General features: G+C 48.6%; 1 protein-coding gene across 1 annotated transcript in view; it reads left to right on the forward strand.

Annotated features, from left to right (window-relative positions):
- The first annotated feature begins 2,953 nt into the window (after nucleotides 1–2,953).
- Nucleotides 2,954–17,794, forward strand: part of LOC149869023 (lysine--tRNA ligase-like) — a 52,811-nt gene continuing 37,970 nt past the window's right edge. The window contains exons 1-2 of the mRNA XM_090039578.1: nucleotides 2,954–3,055; nucleotides 12,287–12,362. Coding sequence (XP_089895704.1) covers nucleotides 3,018–3,055; nucleotides 12,287–12,362 — 114 coding nt within the window. The 5' untranslated portion in view covers nucleotides 2,954–3,017. The remainder of the gene's footprint in view (nucleotides 3,056–12,286; nucleotides 12,363–17,794) is intronic.

Consider the following 17,794-nt stretch of genomic DNA (forward strand, 5'->3'; position numbering starts at 1 on the left):
AAAATGCTGACCTTCTGACCCTTGAACAATGATAAAAATTGCAGCTTATATTGTCAAAACAGGAAACCATATGACTAAACCACAATGACAAAAAACCACATATTATGTAAGCCTTGACATTTTAACCCTGCTAAAAACATAAGAAACATAAAAGTAATTAAGAATTAGCATAAGAAGCATAAAAATTATAATACAAAGCTTATCACCTGATATTATAATATAGATAAGTTAACTAAATAACCAATAGAAGTAAGAATTAGAAATGCATATGTATAAGTGTTATCATATATAACTAATAGTAAAGTTATGTTAGATGCCTCACTTCCACCATGGGGACAATTTTGTATCTTTTGTCTAAAAAAAGATAAGGGACTCCTTTTAAATGAGCTGTTGAACCAGTTCTGAGACTACTGAATCAGGCAGCCGCACCTAGCCTCTGGGTTAGAGAGCAAGGGCTTGATTTGGGAACCTCGTGAACCAACAGACCTCCTTTAGTTTATGACTTTGTGAAACAATAAAAGTTTTAAATTGAACATCCAGGTCTGAGCCTATGCTTAATTCAGTCCTTATATAATTCGGCATCGAACTCACACACAGGTGGTGCAGAAAGCCCCAGAGAACCAAATATGGAATTAGTGCCCATGAGCAAAAAAGGACAGATTGGAAGTGGTCCAGGGACACAGTTAAGTGACTGAATGCTAATTCACTCAGGCTGTTTCCTGTTGCCAGATGGGGACCCCTCAATTCCTGAAGCTGGATAGAACCAGAGTGAGTTTTTTCCCTTGGCTGCTCCCATTTGTTCCTTGAGAGAGAGAGGGCACTACAGCAGATGCACCAAGAATATAGTGAATCCCCAAGGGACTAGCATTGTCAGAGTGTAGCTTGTCAAATATATTCCCTAACAAAGAACTATAAAGATGGCCAGGAGCCTAAAGCTATGAGATTTCTACCTGACATTTGCACTGTGTCTCATGTAGACATGCCATTAGTTTCAGGTGTTCACAGGGTATTTCCAGGGTCTATGTGTCATTAAGAGAATCCATGACTTGTGGAGCAGATCCGTGTACCCTCCTTTGACTTAGGTAGAACGGTTGTGTGGAAGGCACATGCTTGCAGTGCTGCCACTAGTGTGCCATGCCCACCTGCTGGCTTAGCCAGTGGGTCTTCTGTGAGGCTCTGCCATCCTCGTACATCACCCCTTTTCACTCAGGTGGTCCAGTCTTGTCTCAGTGATGTCTGCTATGGGCTACTGCACCATTCATTCTCCTGGCATGCCTGGCTGCACAGTCCCCCCGGGAATGTGATGTGGCCTTCTTGGCTGACAAATGCACAACTTAACGATAATGAAACTAAACATGCTCACATGATGCAGGCAAGCAGGGCATCGATGCTACCCGCACCCAACACTTCAGCATTCTGTGTTTGGTGAGGAGCGCTTTGCTTGGTTTGCCTGGCTTTCCTTTTGTGGCTATTCCCCAGGGAAGCTGTGGTTCTAGGCCTGCTGCCACCCGGCCATGTACCCCAGTGTGAAAGGTCAATGGCACGCCATCTAGAGTTGAGGCATTTCCCTGCTGATGCTAGTGTTTCTTCCTTCATAAAAAATGTCCTGCCATACCTTTGATGTTATGGGAGAAAGATGTTCAAACATTCTTGGGAGATGAGGGTTGTTATAGGCTCAAAGTGTCAGTTGGACTTCACAGGGCTCCACCACCCCTGGACCCTGCCCTATCCACACCAGGTGCTCTAGGAATGTTGTTGCTTGCCTCTGAGGCCATTGTTCTGGCCTCAGTCTAAAGGACCCCTGTTCGGAGTCTTCTTAGTTGGGCTGCTTGCCTCATTCTTCCTTGTATGGATCCCCAGGCAGCTCTCTTTTATATCTAATCCTGCTCTTACCTTCAGGGTAGGGATGGACTCCCTCCCTCCTGGGGGGGTAACTTTTTCCATATCTCTATCTTCTTCAAGGTTCCTGGAGTGGTTACTTTTACCCCCCCCCCCCCCGGGCTGGACTCATGGGACAAGCAGCTTCCTCAGCTCCTGTGATGATTCTTCTTGTCCAAGAAGTTCCTTCACTGGTTCACTCCAGGTAAGTCAGGAGACTGAAACTCTCCCTTAAGCTCTGGGGTCAGTTCCCTTCTTCTGTGATCTCACCAGTCCTCTTCTTTTCTTCTCATCTCCCCCACTCTCCATCTGACCCTGGGTTGCCCTCCCAGCATCCTTTAAATCTCCCTTTTCCCCAGCTGGGTCCACCATGGCAGCTTCCTATTCACTGGCTGCTTGACCCAGCTGTTTCTTCTTTCCCTCTTTGGTGCAGTTTCTTTCTTTTCCCCTTGGCCATGCTGGTTTCCTCCCTCCAAGAGACCAGTCACCTGGATGCCAGGAGAGTGGTAAGTGTCATGGGCCTGTCACAGGCTGGCTTGCTATTGTGGTTGGCTTGAGCGCACACTGGGGTAAATGCATTTCAGTGGGAAGATGCTGCTTGGCATTAGCTAGGCATTTGGCTCACAATGTCTTGGAACATAATTATTGGAACCATTTAATGGGTGCATTTCCTTCTTTGCTTTACCGTTTGAATCCAGGAAAACAGCTGACTTGTGAAACAGAAGTGTTTGGTTTAAAAGAAAGACACTCCTTTCCTGTAAATGGGTAATTGAATTGTTTCTGGATCACAAGTGATGTGTTTATGAACACATGTTATGTGTCAAGGAAAGTGAAAGACGAATTTAAAGAGAAATGTCTGTTATACATCTGTAATTCTAAACTTAATTAAACTAATTTATAAGGTTTCCACCCCCTATTGTTTACAGGGTACCCAGTCAAGGACTATTAAAGGTCATGAGAACACAGAAATCAATCTTTTTGCGTTGATTTACTTAGTGCAGAACATGAAATTTAAGTTTCAGTTTCGAGACCTCTCCCTCCAAGAGTCAGTATAAATAGCAAGCGGCAGAGCAAATCAAGCATTGCAGGCTTTGAATGCAGTAACTTCAACTGCACTCAGCTTTGTAGAGGTATACAGCATGGCAGACCCAAAAAAGTGCTCGGCAGATTCTTCAGTGTAAGTTATTTCACTGTAGTGTAAACTTGGCAACATTATGAGAAATTGTAAAATTAATACATATAGATTTTGTTTAAATATTCTGTGTCTAATTTTACTGTATTATTTTAAAATTAATGAGCTAATATTTATACATTCCTCCTTAAACCCCTTTTTAACTTTCCTTTGCTAGTCTAATAATATGCTATGAACATATGAAATGCTCTGTCAGTGAGTTACTATGACAGTGCTGAATGCTCTGTCACCACTTGTCTCAATTTATTAATATTTTGTATTAAGAAATGCTGCACAGGGAGGTTGTGTATACTCTAGCATGGCAGTGCAAGCTGAAAAATAAAAAAAAATAACTTTCTCTTAGATCATCCCAGTAGGAAATATACTAACTATTTTTAGAAGAATATTTGTAACTACACTGGAAAGATGTTGTGTGTCCTGAGACCACTAGATTGATCCTTCTTCAGTAGGGGACAGGTGAGAAGGATTAGGCTACCCTCCATGTATGTTACTTAAATTTCTATGATTCTCAACCCTTTCTCTGTGATACTTTACATATATCAGTACTTGTATTTTAAATCCCTTCTTTCTCTTGTGAGCAGAACAGTGCCTGTTTCCTGATTTGTAGTGCTGAATTCTTGGAAGTTATTTAGTTAAACATAATGTCCTGGAAAAATCCATTCAGTTCCAGGCTAGGAGGGAAGTCCTGGCTAAGTCAGCGGCATAACTCCTGCTGACAAGATTGATGCTAGGGTTTTACACAGAACCTGGTAGCACTCTTAACAGAGATGACCATGAAGATCTTAACCTAGGTTTAAGACTTAATCTTTAACAATGGAATGGGATAACCCGGGATATAGTCTCAAGTAGGTGCTAAACACTGTCAGTTATATCTAGGTTATCTGTTTTGGTTTTTTTCCCCTTTCCACTGCATCATAGTGTTTCTCTTTGCTGGGGGAGGTAGTTAGCCATGTTAGTCTGAAGACAGGCAGAAGTCAGGGTAGTTTAGAAACTCAGACTCACTAAATCTGAGATGCATAGCCTACGCTTTTGTAAGCAGTGGTGTACTTCAGCGGGTGCTGTGAGCAAACTAACTGCAGGAAGCAGAACTTCTAAATAGGAAGTATAGTTTAGAATACAAAGGCTAGGGAAGGGGGAGCAAAAAGAAAGGTGGACTGCTGGCAGAGGCAAGCTGAGTAGGAGAGAAAAAAACAAGGCAGTAAATCCACTCAGGGACATAAGTGTTATAAAACCTAATCCAGGTAAAGGGGAAATGCTCTGTGGTCTGGAATTAGACTATACTTAACAGAATCCAGTCTGTCAATGATTTCTTGTTCTGCAATTCCCCATTCATTTTGATAGTTTTGCTGTCAAAGAATAGCCACTCTGATGTTAGTGATGGAATGTCCAAGGAGGTTAAAGTGATCTGCCACGGGCTTGTTTGTCATTCTGGAACTGATGTCAGATCAGTGTTCATTCATTCTTTCATGTGGGTTTCACCTTGTCTGTCCAATGCAGACAGCAAAGGGGCACTGTAAACAGGTGACGGCATATATGACATTGGTAGAGGTGCAGGTAAATGAATCTGGGATGTTATAATCCATGTGGTTTGGTCCAGTGATGATGTGGCCTGTGTTGATAAAGGGGCACAGGGCTGCCTGTAAATCAGGACAGGTTTGTCCCCCATAGCTACCTTGAGATTTTGCAGGAGGGGTTGGAGGTCATTAATCTGAGCTGTTGCTGCCACATTAGCTTGAGGTTTGTGCCTAAATTGATTGCGAGCCTTTTGGCAGGCAGCAAGGATAGAAGTTGGACTACTGCTGCTGTTCATACAGCTAATGTTAGGGGTTTGAACAATTTATCAGATCTTAATTGAATCATTCTGTGCTGTTAATCCAACCTCTGTACTTTGAATGTTATTTTGGAGCGTAGTTGCTGTCTTTTGACCTAGGCTGCCTGGAGTTGAGTGATTCAAATGTACTAAAATAAAGTAAGTGTTGCACTGAAGAAGAGTTCTTTGTGTCATACAGATCCTTTGGCACAGACGTGAATGGCTTGCCCAAAGCCTGATAATAGCCCTCTATCCCAATTTTATATGTCACTATAATCAGAGGGGAAAACACTATTTGATGCAGATGAAAATCTATAAAATCCTCTCCATTTTTGGTAAAGATTAACTAGGTTACAGTGGGTTAATTCATGGATAGAGGAAGATATTCTGGTTCAGGAAGACTAAGAGAACAAATCCCCGGGTGTCTTTAATCTTCTTCTCCTTTGCCATATTTTTGGGGAAACCATACCTACATATGCAGTACTGTCACATAGTGTGAAGCGATTAGAAAGCTAGAAAACAATTTCAGAGCACAAAGGTGCAATTTGTGGGGAAGATATTGTATCATTGGAAGTGAAGCATGTTGAAAAAAGTGATGCAACATCTGATTTCAGGCAGTCAGTTGATAATACCAAATTGCAGGCATTCAGTTGACATTAATCCAAGGGTGTCAATAGACGCATATCTTGAAAGCAGTTTTTTTACATGTCTAGACTGCTAATGGAATCATTGTAGAGGGTAAATGTTTCCGTTTCTAAGGAAAGGTAAATACTGTAAATTAACTTGCTATGGACACACCTACACAAGATGTTGACTAATTAACTGTGCAATAAACATCTCAGCATCTACATATGCACCCCTGTTAGGGTGCACAAAACTGGTAAACTCCACAGCAGGGTAGTAGTTGTAAATACAAGTAATACCCTGCTGCAGAGTTTTTTGTGCCTGGCAGTGCACATGTAGATGCTGCCCAGATGGCTGGGGCGTGAGGGTGCTTTAGTGTGGGTGTGGGTGTGTGTAGTTGAAACAGGGGACCTGAACTGAAGCAGTGGGTTTTAAAAAACAGCGCTTCAATTTAGGGCCAATTAAACCCCCTTGTCGTGCACACACCCTGCTGACTTACTTGCCTCTCCAGTGAGGAGGGGGGAGGAACTGCTGATGGGTGAAGCAGTCTCTGGGCTGCGTGGGGCGGGAGGGGGGGGACGGTGCTTCCCTCCATGGCAGCCCCCCCAGGTGGCACCTGTCCACAGGCACCTGACTCAGGTGGTTCCAGGGGACACCACAGGTGTGGAGGGAAGCACTGGGCCCACACGCACCTCAGACAGGCTGGCTGCAGGGAAGGGAGAAACAAAAAGATCAGGTTTGTCACTTTTGTTGGGTGGAACCTGTTTTCCCAGGCTGCTGCCAAGCTGTTTGCAGGGCTTCCTGCAGAGCTGAGCTGCATATAGTCCAGTACTTCCCTCTGCAGCTGTAGGGGAAGCAAACTAAAACTCCTTTCAGTCATTTAAGATGTATTACGCCACTGAATTTCTTACAGTGCCTGGAATTAATGCGCAATATGCCACGGAGGTGTGCAAACACCACCACCATTAAAAGCAGTGCAAAAGCATTTAGCCTGCTTTAAAGTGTCGTTGTGCACACCCCCCCCTCGTTTCATCAATACACAGCCCTTGGGCCCCATCCAGCCTCTCTGCAGCACATTTGACATGGTTGGAGCAGCCCTGGGCTGGCAGGTTGACCCCTGGGACCCCCCTGCCAGCTTCGGCTGCTGTGACCTGCCTCATTGTGCAGCAGTCTTGGTGCATGCACAGCTGGGTGCTCAGGAGCTTCCAATAAGCTCTGCAGTTTATTGCTGCCCCCTAATGGCATGTGTAGATACACACTATGTGCAAGAAACAGCCTGTCCACTACTTACAATATACAGTTTCTGGATTGGGGTATATGAATGCAGTATTTTAGATATATTCACTAGATTTTGAGATATCTGGGAATATTATAGAATATCATATACTTGCTGAGTTATGCTTCCCTCCTTTTTATATGATTTCTAGTTATGGTTTCTGTATACTGGGAACTAGAAGCTTAGCTGATATAAATCAGCTTATGTACACTGAAATCAGTGGTGCTGGGGATCTGTCCTATACCTAGCTAACAATTGTCACTATGTGGTAGAATCTGAGGGTATAGACAGCCATTACATTTGCAGCACTATTAAAGTCCTTGTATGCTCACATTTTGTAGCACCACTGAGCTCTACAGAATAGTACCCCTTTGAAACAGAAACTTCTCTGTAGTGCCCGATGTAACAGCTGTTTAGTTGCATGTAGTGCTACAAGAGTCTCTAGGACTCCCAACATCCCAGAGTCCTTTGCTTTCCCTTCCTCCTTCCAAGGGAGATGGAGAGAGGGAGCAAGGCTGGCTCCCTGCTAGGCAGCAGTGCTGTAAGGGAACCCTGATAAGACTTGGCTACCACTGCTGTAGTTGCTGGAGTCCCAGGTCCTGCCAGAGCCAAGGTTCCTTCCACAAGCCAGTGGGAGAGTGGCTGCCTCTGTGGCTGTGGTGGCATCATGGGTGCCAGAGCCCAAATTTCTGCCACTGCTGCCAGAACTCCAGTGAGAACTGGGAGTCTTGAGCCAAACTCCACAATGGGTCACAAAGAGCTAGCTATTTTCAGTACAGGCAGGAGGTTACAATAGCTTGTCATGGAAACTTCTGCAGGATTTAAATGGGATAAGGCAGCCTCCTCAGCAATTTTGGAAATGATGTTTGGATGGGTTCAACAATACTTATTAAGCCTTTAGATAATCAACCCAGTGGTAGATCATTAGTTACCAGTGCTGGATATGATGACCTGAAACCTAAAGTATGTGTAAATCAGATAACCCCACTTGGGTACATCCAAACAAGCGAGCACATGCCTGATGCAACATCTCCAAGCAATTTGAGATTGTGCAAGAGGCATGCTGGGAATAAAAAAAAGGTTCAGTGTGCCAAGGCAAATAGGAGTGTAGCCAGGTTGCAGCAGTGTCTTGAACCCAGGCTCTGTCCCTGGTAAGTAGGAATGTTGGGGGTGGGGGGACTGTAGGTGAGTGGGGCAGGGGTTGTGCATGTGGGGCGACTGTGTGTGTTGGGGGGGACTGCTTGGGAGGGGTGGGTCCCCGGCCTACCCCTCTGCACAGCGCACAGCCCACCCACAGCAGCAGCAATATCTGTGGGGCACTCAGGGCCTGCTGCTGGCAGATTCCCCCCATGTCATGGCACGGCCTCAGTTGCCTGGAACCCAGTGCTACCTGTGCCACATGGTGTGGGCCTGGCCCAGGGGTATGCATCTTCAGGCAGAACTGGGACACTCTTGCTGTTACTCAGGGTCCTGGCACTGCATGCAAGAGCCACGCATTGGTCTGGACCAGGTGCTGCCTTCAAGTGCTCCACATGCCATCAGGCTGGGCCAGCTCCATGGAGGCAGGACCTGGCCTAGCTTGACATGTGGCCACTGTGTGCAGTGCCAGGGGCCCCAGGTAACAGCAAAAGCAGCTCAGTCCTGCCCGAAGGCACACACCTCTGGGCTGGGCCTACACCATGTGGCACAGGCAGTGCTGGGTCCCAAGCAGCCAGGGCTGCACTGCACCATGGGTATGGGCTCTGCCAGTAATGGGTCGTGGGCACCCCATGGCCATTGCTGCTGCTGGGGGTGGGTGGGCAGGAGACCCACCCCTCCTGAGGAGTCATCCCACACATACAGTCCTCCCCATACCCACAACCCCCATTCAAGCCACCCACAAACTCCACATCTTCAAACCACCCCCATGAACCACCCATCCACATACCCAGCCTCAAACTCCACACCACTCCAAACCCCTGCACGAGCCCCGAACCCCCTCATAAACCTCACCCCTACAAACCCTACACCCACCCACAAACCCTCCCAAACTTACTGTATAAACCTCTTCTGCACCCCAAACCCCACATCCCACACACTAATCTCACACCCTGAGTGGCCAGCCAGCCAAATAGGATGGGATGGGACCTGATGGCAGGAGCTGTGGCTCCAGGGGCAACTGCCATACTGCAGCCCTGCCCTGTACCCACATCAGTGTTGTGACATGCAGCCCCAACCTGGGTTAGCTCCTGGTCCCAGGTGCTACTTGGGTGTTTGATGGGCTGAAGGGAGGGGTAGAGGTAGCAGTAGGGGTGAGAAAGAGAGATGGGGATTGGGGGTGGGGAAATGCTTCAGTTAGGAGAGGCTGCCAGAGCCAGGCTTATAGCTCCCCTGTGCCCCTAGAGCAGCTTGTGCAAGTGGAGACCAGCCTGGAAGGGAAGGGGCTTGCCTAGCCCAGTCCCTGTTCAAGGGCTGGCGTTGCTCAGAGCCACAAAGCAGCAGGTGGGACAGCTGCAGCTGGACCCATGTCCTAGTGCTGGATGGAGCTGCTGCTGGGAAGGAGCTAGTGGGGACAGGCAGGGGCTGCAGGTCAGGAGTGAGGGGCACTGTGGGGTCTGTGGGTTGGGAGTGAGGGGCAAGGGCAGGGGCAGGGAACTGGCATGCCAGTGCTGCTCAGTGCCTCAATTCCTGGTGAGCAAAAGGGTAAGGGCAGCTCTGATTTTTCTGATAAAAAAACCCAAAAACAAATGCCAAAGTGTATAGATACTTACAATTAATTTATTATGATGACAGATACACTGGTAGGCTTCCAATTTGCTTTAAAATTGTAAATATATCAGTAAAACACTGCTTAATTTATCTCTTTATATATGGTTGCATTTCATTTTAATCGTGGAAGAACATGGATTGTGGGTATTTTTAATGACAGAATTTGGGAATTTTTTATCAGAGAATTTGCTATTTTAAAACAGGGTGTGACTGCCGGACTGGGCGGGGGGGAGTCCTCCCCGTGGGTAGTTGCCTTTGGAAGGAGGACCATTGCTGATCACCCTGGAATGCTACTGGTTTGGAGTAGGTGTTATGACGTCCATTCCCCGCCCTAGTTCTCGCCCGCCATGAGTTGTTGTTTAGGTTCAGTTAGGACGGTTCCTGGGCACCCCGCGGCCCGGGATCCCTTGACGGTCACGTTGCGGGGCTACATCACCCCTGCACCCCGGCCTTACGCTTCCTCTGGTGCTCCCCTCTAATATGGGACCCGGCTCCCTACAGACGGGCTGACTGCCTCACCGGTCTGACCGACCCTTGTCTTCGGGTTCCTCGTATCCTGGTTGACCCGGGACTGGGTCACAGCCGAGGCAGGGTTTCACTACGGGGTCCCTGACCCTAACTCCCCAGCTATACCCCTCAGCTGGGGTATCCCTTTAATGGGAAACAAACCTGAAAAGAACTGAAAGCTAGGCCTCCACAGCCCTACTGGCTGAGCCTCTTACCTGGACTTTCCTAGGTCCCCTCTGGGCAACCCCTATCTTGGTCTATGGCCGCAGCCGGCTGGCGGCGACCTCCGCCCAACTGCGCCTCCTCAGCGCTCTTCCGGGTCCTGACCCTCTCTGGCAGTGGCACATCCCCGCGCCGGCACCCCAACCCTGGACCTGCAAGTCCTGCGCGTCTCAGGTTCGCAGTCCCAAAATTCCCTGCCGCTGGATTCCTCATCCTCGAAGCTCGTCTGCCGCTCCTTACTCATCGTCCTGCAGCTGGCCGTAGCTGGTATCCTCCCCTCCGTCTGGGTAAGCTGCGGCTCCCTGCTGAGGTTCCCTGTCCTTCCCTCTGGGGAGTTAGCCGTTTGCTCATCTCGGGAGTTCTCTGCTCCTCGAGCTGAGCGGTTGGTGGCTTGTCCTGCTCGGGGGCTTCCCGTCCCTCTTACTGAGGGGTCCGTGGCCTGTTCCCCTCTGAGGCCTTCTGCCTCGGCTGGTGCAAGGCCCCCAGCTCGTTCCCCCCTGAGGCCTTCTACCTTGGCTGGTGCGAGGCCCCCAGCTCATTCCCCCAGCCGTCCTTTCTCCACGGCCACTTTTATCGCTGGCATCTGTTTGCCGGCACCTCTAAACACCGGTGTAAACAAGCGGCAGATGTTCCGCTCGGGCTCCGCCGCCGCTGCGGGTAAGTTCCGTCGTGGTTCCCCAGGACACAGGGAATACCAGGATATCTGCTGGTGAAGCGAGTAGTGAGACCCAAGCAGAGGAGCGACCCAGCTGGAGGGCAGATGAAGTGGCTGACTTGTCCACCTGGGGCCAAGGGGACACGCTTCATAGCTGCCCACTGCAACCAGCACATCTTCTGGGCAATAGTTGCCCAGATGGCAGAGTGGGTGCACCAGAAGATATGACAGCAGTGTTGCACAAAGGCCAACTGTGCAGACATGGCCCACTTGCAGCTTGCCTAGAGGTGCAAAAGGCTCTGCTACAGTGCCCATACCACAGCCCAGGTGGTCATGCAATTCCAGTCTGGGTCTGGCAGGCATTCAGCCAAGAGGCCACAGATACAAGGGGCCAGATGTGGTCACAGGTGGTAGCAGATCACAGCCAGGCAGCAGCCCCTACTGCCAGACTGCTGCAATGGATAGAGGGTGCAGGGGCCACTCTAGATTAGTGTCCCCAGCTACCAACTAGCTGGGCCTCAGAAGCTCCTGAGGGCAAGCAGTCCTGAGATGCTTGACAGGGCAGCTTTTTATACTGCCTCTAGCTCCCCCTGGCTGAAAATCTGGGAGGAGCTGGGCAGGGTCAGTTTGCCCCAAGTGGCACAATTTACCCCATGCCAAAGTGCATGTTCAGGCATGTGTGCTGAGGCAAAAATCTCCAGCACAAATTTTTGCTGCTGCTATTTCAGCTGCTGCAGGTGCACGTGCCTGCATGTGTGGATGCACCCTTTGGAGCCAGACTTACACCTCCACAGGTAGCAGGGCAATGAATAATGCGGTCCTCTTTTTCACTCCTGTTGCCTATGGAGCTTTGCACTGCTGCAGAATTGATGAGGTCTTGATTTGCTTCCTCTTGTTTGTCCATCCTAGGACCAAGCAGAGCATTAGTTTTTAATTTTTTTTAATGCCATGGACAAAACAAATGTTGCTACCCTCAAGGTGTCAACCTTCAGCTTCTGGAATCAAGGGATTAACTACAAACGGAGACTTTCAGGAAAAAAAATGCTAGTTTCTAGCTCCTGTATTTTCCTGACAATGTGAATCCTAAAGGCCACCAGAACAGGGAGCAAATAAAAATAATAAAATAAAAACTATCACACTGATTATTTGTTTAACTGTTATGAGTTTTGGTGGCCTGGGTCATGATTTTTAAAAGATTAGGATTAGCAACATTTCATTGGGAGGGGGCAAGATACAATTACTGGTATCCTGGTCTTGTTGTAACCCTTTCTGTTTTTAAAAATGACTTTTTACCAAAAATAAAGTGCTGGACCTACAAAAACTGGCAGTGTCAAACATAAATCTCACTTCACTGTGGTCTGTCTTCTTTTGCAGGGATTTGAATGCAACATCTAACCTCAATAATGCATCTAAGGGAAATGAGGAGGCTGAAGAGGCATGGGGGCCCCAGGTGAGTGCATCCTACTGAACTATACCTGAGTAGATGCTCATTGTGAGTAAGACTAGACTTAAAATCTTTACTGAAGCTTTCAAGGTGTGCAGCTAACGGCTAATCAAAGAAACCCTTTTCTATGCACAGGTGCACTTTTATGTCTTAAAATCAGTTTATAACCCCCTGTTTGGACTCTCTTGAATCAAGTGAAACCTGATTTACATTGATTGTAGTTTAATGCAGCAAGGAACTGACATATGATTCCTTCAAGGGCAAAGCGGTAAATCTCTTCCCATTGCATGCTGGGAGCAGCAGAAAGAATTTTACTTCAGAAAATGAACTTCCTTTTGAAGACCTCCCCTGAGACAGTCAGCACTACACAGTACTCAAAGAAACTAGGTGTAATTTGCTCAACATAACTCTTAGACTATAGGCCCAACATCCATAAAAGGTCTTAGGCTGTGACACTGATTTGCAGTATCTAACATTTAGGTGTCTAGCTCCCATAACAGAATCTGCAGCTCAGAATTTGGTACAATAGTTTCATAGTTTCTAGGGTCGGAAGGGAATTGAGCAGATCATCAAGGCATGGCAGGAAAGAATACTGGGGTCAAATGACCCCGACAAAGTGTTCATCCAGCCTCCTTCTAAAGACCCCCAGGGTAGGAGCCAGCACCACTTCTCTTGGAAGTTGGTTCCAGATCCTAGCTGCCCTGACCGTGAAGTAGTGCCTCCTGATGTCTAGCCTAAATCTACCCTCTGCCAGCTTGTGATGTTATTCCTGGTCACTCCTGGTAGTGCACGGGGGAACAGGGACTTCCCCAGTGCCTGCTGGTCCTCCCTGACTAGTTTGTAACAGGCCACTAGATCCCCCCTCAGCCTTCTCTTGTGGAGGCTGAACAGGTTCAGGTCCTGTAGCCTCTCCTCATAGGGCCTGCCCTGCTGCCCCCAATCATGCGAGTGGCCCTCCTCTGGACCCTCCCCATGTGGTCCACATCCCTCTTGAAGTGCAGCACCCAGAACTGGACCCAGTACTCCAGCTGCGGCCTGACCAGTGTCACAGAGAGGGGGAGGATCCTCCTTGGACCTGCTTGAGATGCATTTGTGGATGCATGACAAGGTGCAGTTGGCCTTCCTGACTGCATCCCCGCACTGTCAGCCCATGTTCATTTTGGCATCAATGATGACTCCAAGATCCTTTTCTGCCTCTGCACTGACGAGACGGGAGTTCCCCAGCCTGTAGGTATGCTGCTGGTTCTTCCCCCCACGGGTGCATCACCTTTCACTTGTCAGAGTTGAAACCCACCCTGTTCTCATACGCCCACACCTTTAACCTGTCTAGGTCTGATTGCAGCCTATTCCTCCCTTCTAGCATGCCCACTTCCCCCCACATCTTAGTGTTGTCTGTGAATTTGAACAGGGTGCTTTTTATGCTCCCACGTCACTGCTGAAGATGTTGAACAGTGCAGGCCCAAGGACCGAGCCCTGGGGGACCCCACTGCCCACATCCCTCCAGGTCGAAAAAGACTTGTCCACCACCACTCTCTGGGTGCAGCCCTCCAGCCAACTAGTGACCCATCTAACTGTGTAGGTATTGATGCCACAGACTCCTAGTTTTTTAATGAGAATGGAGTAAGAGACAGTGTCGAAGGCCTTCCTAAAGTCCAGAAAGACTATGTCCACCGTGACACCTGTGTCCAAGGATTTTGTGACCTGGTCATGGAAGGCCACCAGGTTGGTCTGACAGGACCTGCCTCTAATGAACCCGTGTTGGTTGCCCCTAAGCATAACCTTCCCCGCTGGCCCCTCGTGGACATGTGCCAGGATAATTCTCTCAAAAAGCTTACCCAGGACCGAGGTAAGACTAACTGGCCTATAGTTTCCTGGGTCCTCCTTCCTCCCTTTTTTGAAGATGGGAACCACATTGGCCCTCTTCCAGTCCTCTGGCACCACACCAGAGCACCACGAGTGCTCGTAAAGCCATGCCAGGGGTCCCACAATGACCTCAGCTAATTCCCTCAGCACTCTGGGGTGGAGATTGTCCAGACCAGCTGATTTAAATCTGTCCTGTTCCTCCAGAAGTTCCCTGACTAGGTCCTCACTGACCCTAGGCCTGGGTGTGCTCCCCTAGGGCCTATGGGGGTCTCGGTGTGGGGGGTGACCCAGTCCCTGCTCAGAAAAATGGAGGCAAAGAAATTGTTAATAGGTTAGCTTTAGCAATGCATGGGGAGAGTTGGGTGTCCTAGAACAGGATCCACAAACCTCCACCCCACTGAGTGGGGAGTGACGTCTTAAATCCCATGCTTCTCTGGGGCTTAAGTACCTTATTCTTCTGGAAAGTAATCTCCTACTACCTAGAGTCGCAAGCTTGAAACCTCTCCTGAAAGTATGCCCTTAGGCTTTCCTCTTTAAACATGGCCAAAGAAGGAAGTGCTTCCCTTGTATATAAGAACTCAGTGGTCACAGCATTCATCTGAGATATAGGAGCCCCTAGTTCATCACTAGTGCCCAAGGTAATGCAAAGCCTCTCTCTTGTCTCCCGTAGCATGCTATAACTAGCTATTTTAGGTGGTGGCTGTAATGAGGATTCTCTCATTCTTTTCTGAAGCTCTTCAGTTTTGCATGGAGGAATTAACTGAGAGAGAGAAAGAGCATCCTGAAGCAATCTGGGTGTGAGGGAGGCCCTGGGCTGCTCAGCCCTGAAAGGTCAAGGCACTTCAGAGCCTTAGCAGAAGCAGAATTTATGTCCAGCAGCGAGGCACTTGTGGGCTTCATGCTAGCTGGAGGTTGTGGACATCTCAATTTATCTTTAGTGACCCAAATCCCACATTAGCTTAAGCTTAAGTCTAGGCCTAAGCTTCTTGGGTCTTTGTCAAGTGGCAGGTAAGTCTAGCACTATATAAATATTATAAATAACCATTCCTTTCACTAATAAAAAAGGAAGTTTTGATTGTGCATAAAGCTAGGCACACCTTAGTTCATGCAGTTAAACAGTGAATATCCCTTTCTCTTGTATATGCTAGAATCAGAAAACCATGGCCCCAGTTCTGACTCCCACTCCTCTTTTGCACTGTTGTCAGGGTGCAAAGCAGAGGGAAAAACACTAGTTCTAAATAAACCACTGAACTACAAGTCATTATGACAAGACCCTGGTTTTCTCGGTTTAAAAATGGCAAATTCTCTGATTATCACAAATTCTACGATTAAAAACCCAACCATCCCTCATTCTCCACCCACAGCCCCTCCACCTCTGCTGGTGCCCCTCACTCCCCGCCCACAGCCCCCCAGCCCTGCCAGTGCCCCTTGCTCACCATCCACAGCCCCAGTCCTGCCCTCCAGCCCTCCTGGAGGAACCCCCAGCTGCCAGGGCTATGAGGCCAGGGATCTGGGTCCACAACCCCCTTACCCCCACAGCAATGCATGAGCCCCGGCTGCCACCTGTGGGAGGCAGTGGCTGTTGCAGCCGAGCAGAGTGTGGAGCTCAGTCCACCCTCCTTCACGGGTAGTGTGGGGTGGAAGGGCACGTGCAGGCTGCCCACTGTGTACCTGGGGCTTCCCACCCTGCTGCCCTGGGTCTCACCCTGTGGTCCAATGGGTGGGACCCAGAGTGGCAGGGCAGAGCGGGGAGAAGAAGCTCGGTGATGCCACCATAAGCCTAGTGCCATCATGGCAAGGTGCCCCCTGCCTGCCCAGCAGCAGTGGGGGTGGCGATGTGGGGTTGTGCCGCCTCCTGCTTCTGGGTGGGCAGAGGGCCATGGTAGTGTGGGGCTCACAGTGGCAGCACCAAGCTTCCCCACCCACCCCCACTCTACCCTGCCATGTCAGGTCCTACCCCTGGGTTGTGGAGGCCACAGGGGAGGGCAGCAGTGTTGGGGGGAGCCTGAGCCCTCAGTGGGCAGCCCACACCCATGCTCCCCATCCCTCCCCCCGCCCAGTGCACACAGCAACAGGGAGCCAGCCCCTCTCACCCCCAGATGTACTGCCTGCAGCTCCATCCCACTCCCCAGCCCCAGGCTCCAAGCCCCACATATCACCTGGGCTGGGCAGCAGCCACAGCCGCAGCCCCAGCCCTGCCTAACTCCCCACCCCCCCTTACTATGGGAGCCTCACTCCCCCCACCCCACCAGACTTAGAGCTTCTCTCCAGGCTGCATGACAGCCATGTGCATGTATACATGGTGCCCTCTACCTGACTGCCCTCCTCCCTGCAGACTCCTGCAGGCTGTAACTCTGCAATCCTGCAAGGGGAAACGCACTATCTCCTGTGTTTTTTATCCTTTAAAGAAGAAAATCTGTGTTTTTCTCCTTAAAATGAGAAAATCCAGGTTTTACCCATGGTGAACGGCAAACCTGGATGTCTGGTAATGACCTTCCAGAAGTAGGAGGTACCACAGCAGCCAGGTGCTCTGAGGCTGCCATGCTTGCTCTGTCCAACATCCCCAGGGGGTGAGGCACTGTGTGCCAGGTCCTGCTGCACCCTGGCATCCCTGCTCACCCTGATTCAGGAGGGGACACTGCATCCTGGAATACTGGAGGACTTCAATTTGGGTGCAATAGCTGCAAGGAATGGTCACACCTTAATGGAACAGGAGCAAAATTAAATGGTGTACAAATAATCTGGCCCTGGAACGGTGTAATTCTAAACTGGATAATGAGCACTTTAAATCACTTGAAGGTGTTAACGTGTAGCCAATCCAGGGGTTAAGAGCTCTAGAAACTGCCTAAACTTACTGTGCAACAAGGCTCTTAGATTGCAAACTCTGACTGTTTGAAAATGCTGGCCAATATTTATATAGCAAGGTCAATTATATACATTAATATGAACTTGGAAGCAATTTGCAGCATGGCAAAGAAGCAGAGGCACTGACTCTGGAACATGCAGCTTCGCTGTTAGAATGATGAGACTCCACACATCATTCTGAGACAGTCCTAAATACTCTGTTCACTATTTAACCACGGAAAATATTAAATGTACATCAGTTTTCATTTAGCAGTGAAATGTTATCTTGAGGTCAGGTTACAGGAAGCTGGGGAAGGGAGATGAAACCAATTCTCAAGCATAGGCAGGGCTGTGTATAGTATAGAGATTATACTATAGTTGATCACTTTGTAGTTACATTGGGAAGAAACACGCTTTTTTTTTGCAGTAAAGCCAGCTTCCCTACAGAGATGAAGAAATTATTAATATCATACAATAAAACACTGCTGCTCATTAGAAATATATAGTGATAATGAACTGATCTGTATGCAATAAAACATTTTCCTGTTCTCTTTCATGTCCCCAACTCTCCCCATTTTGATTGCAAGTTAGCTATATAAGGACAGAAAGACACAGAAGGTGATGAAATATCAAATGTGGAATATTAGAGCTAATTCTTTACTCCCAAGTAATATTAGACATTTGCATCTCATTGCAATGGGCTCAGCTCTGATGGACACTGTTCTCTGATG

Source organism: Crocodylus siamensis, chromosome 3 (assembly GCF_052110815.1).
Source record: "Crocodylus siamensis isolate JL-2025a chromosome 3, ASM5211081v1, whole genome shotgun sequence".
Classification (NCBI taxonomy): domain Eukaryota; kingdom Metazoa; phylum Chordata; order Crocodylia; family Crocodylidae; genus Crocodylus; species Crocodylus siamensis.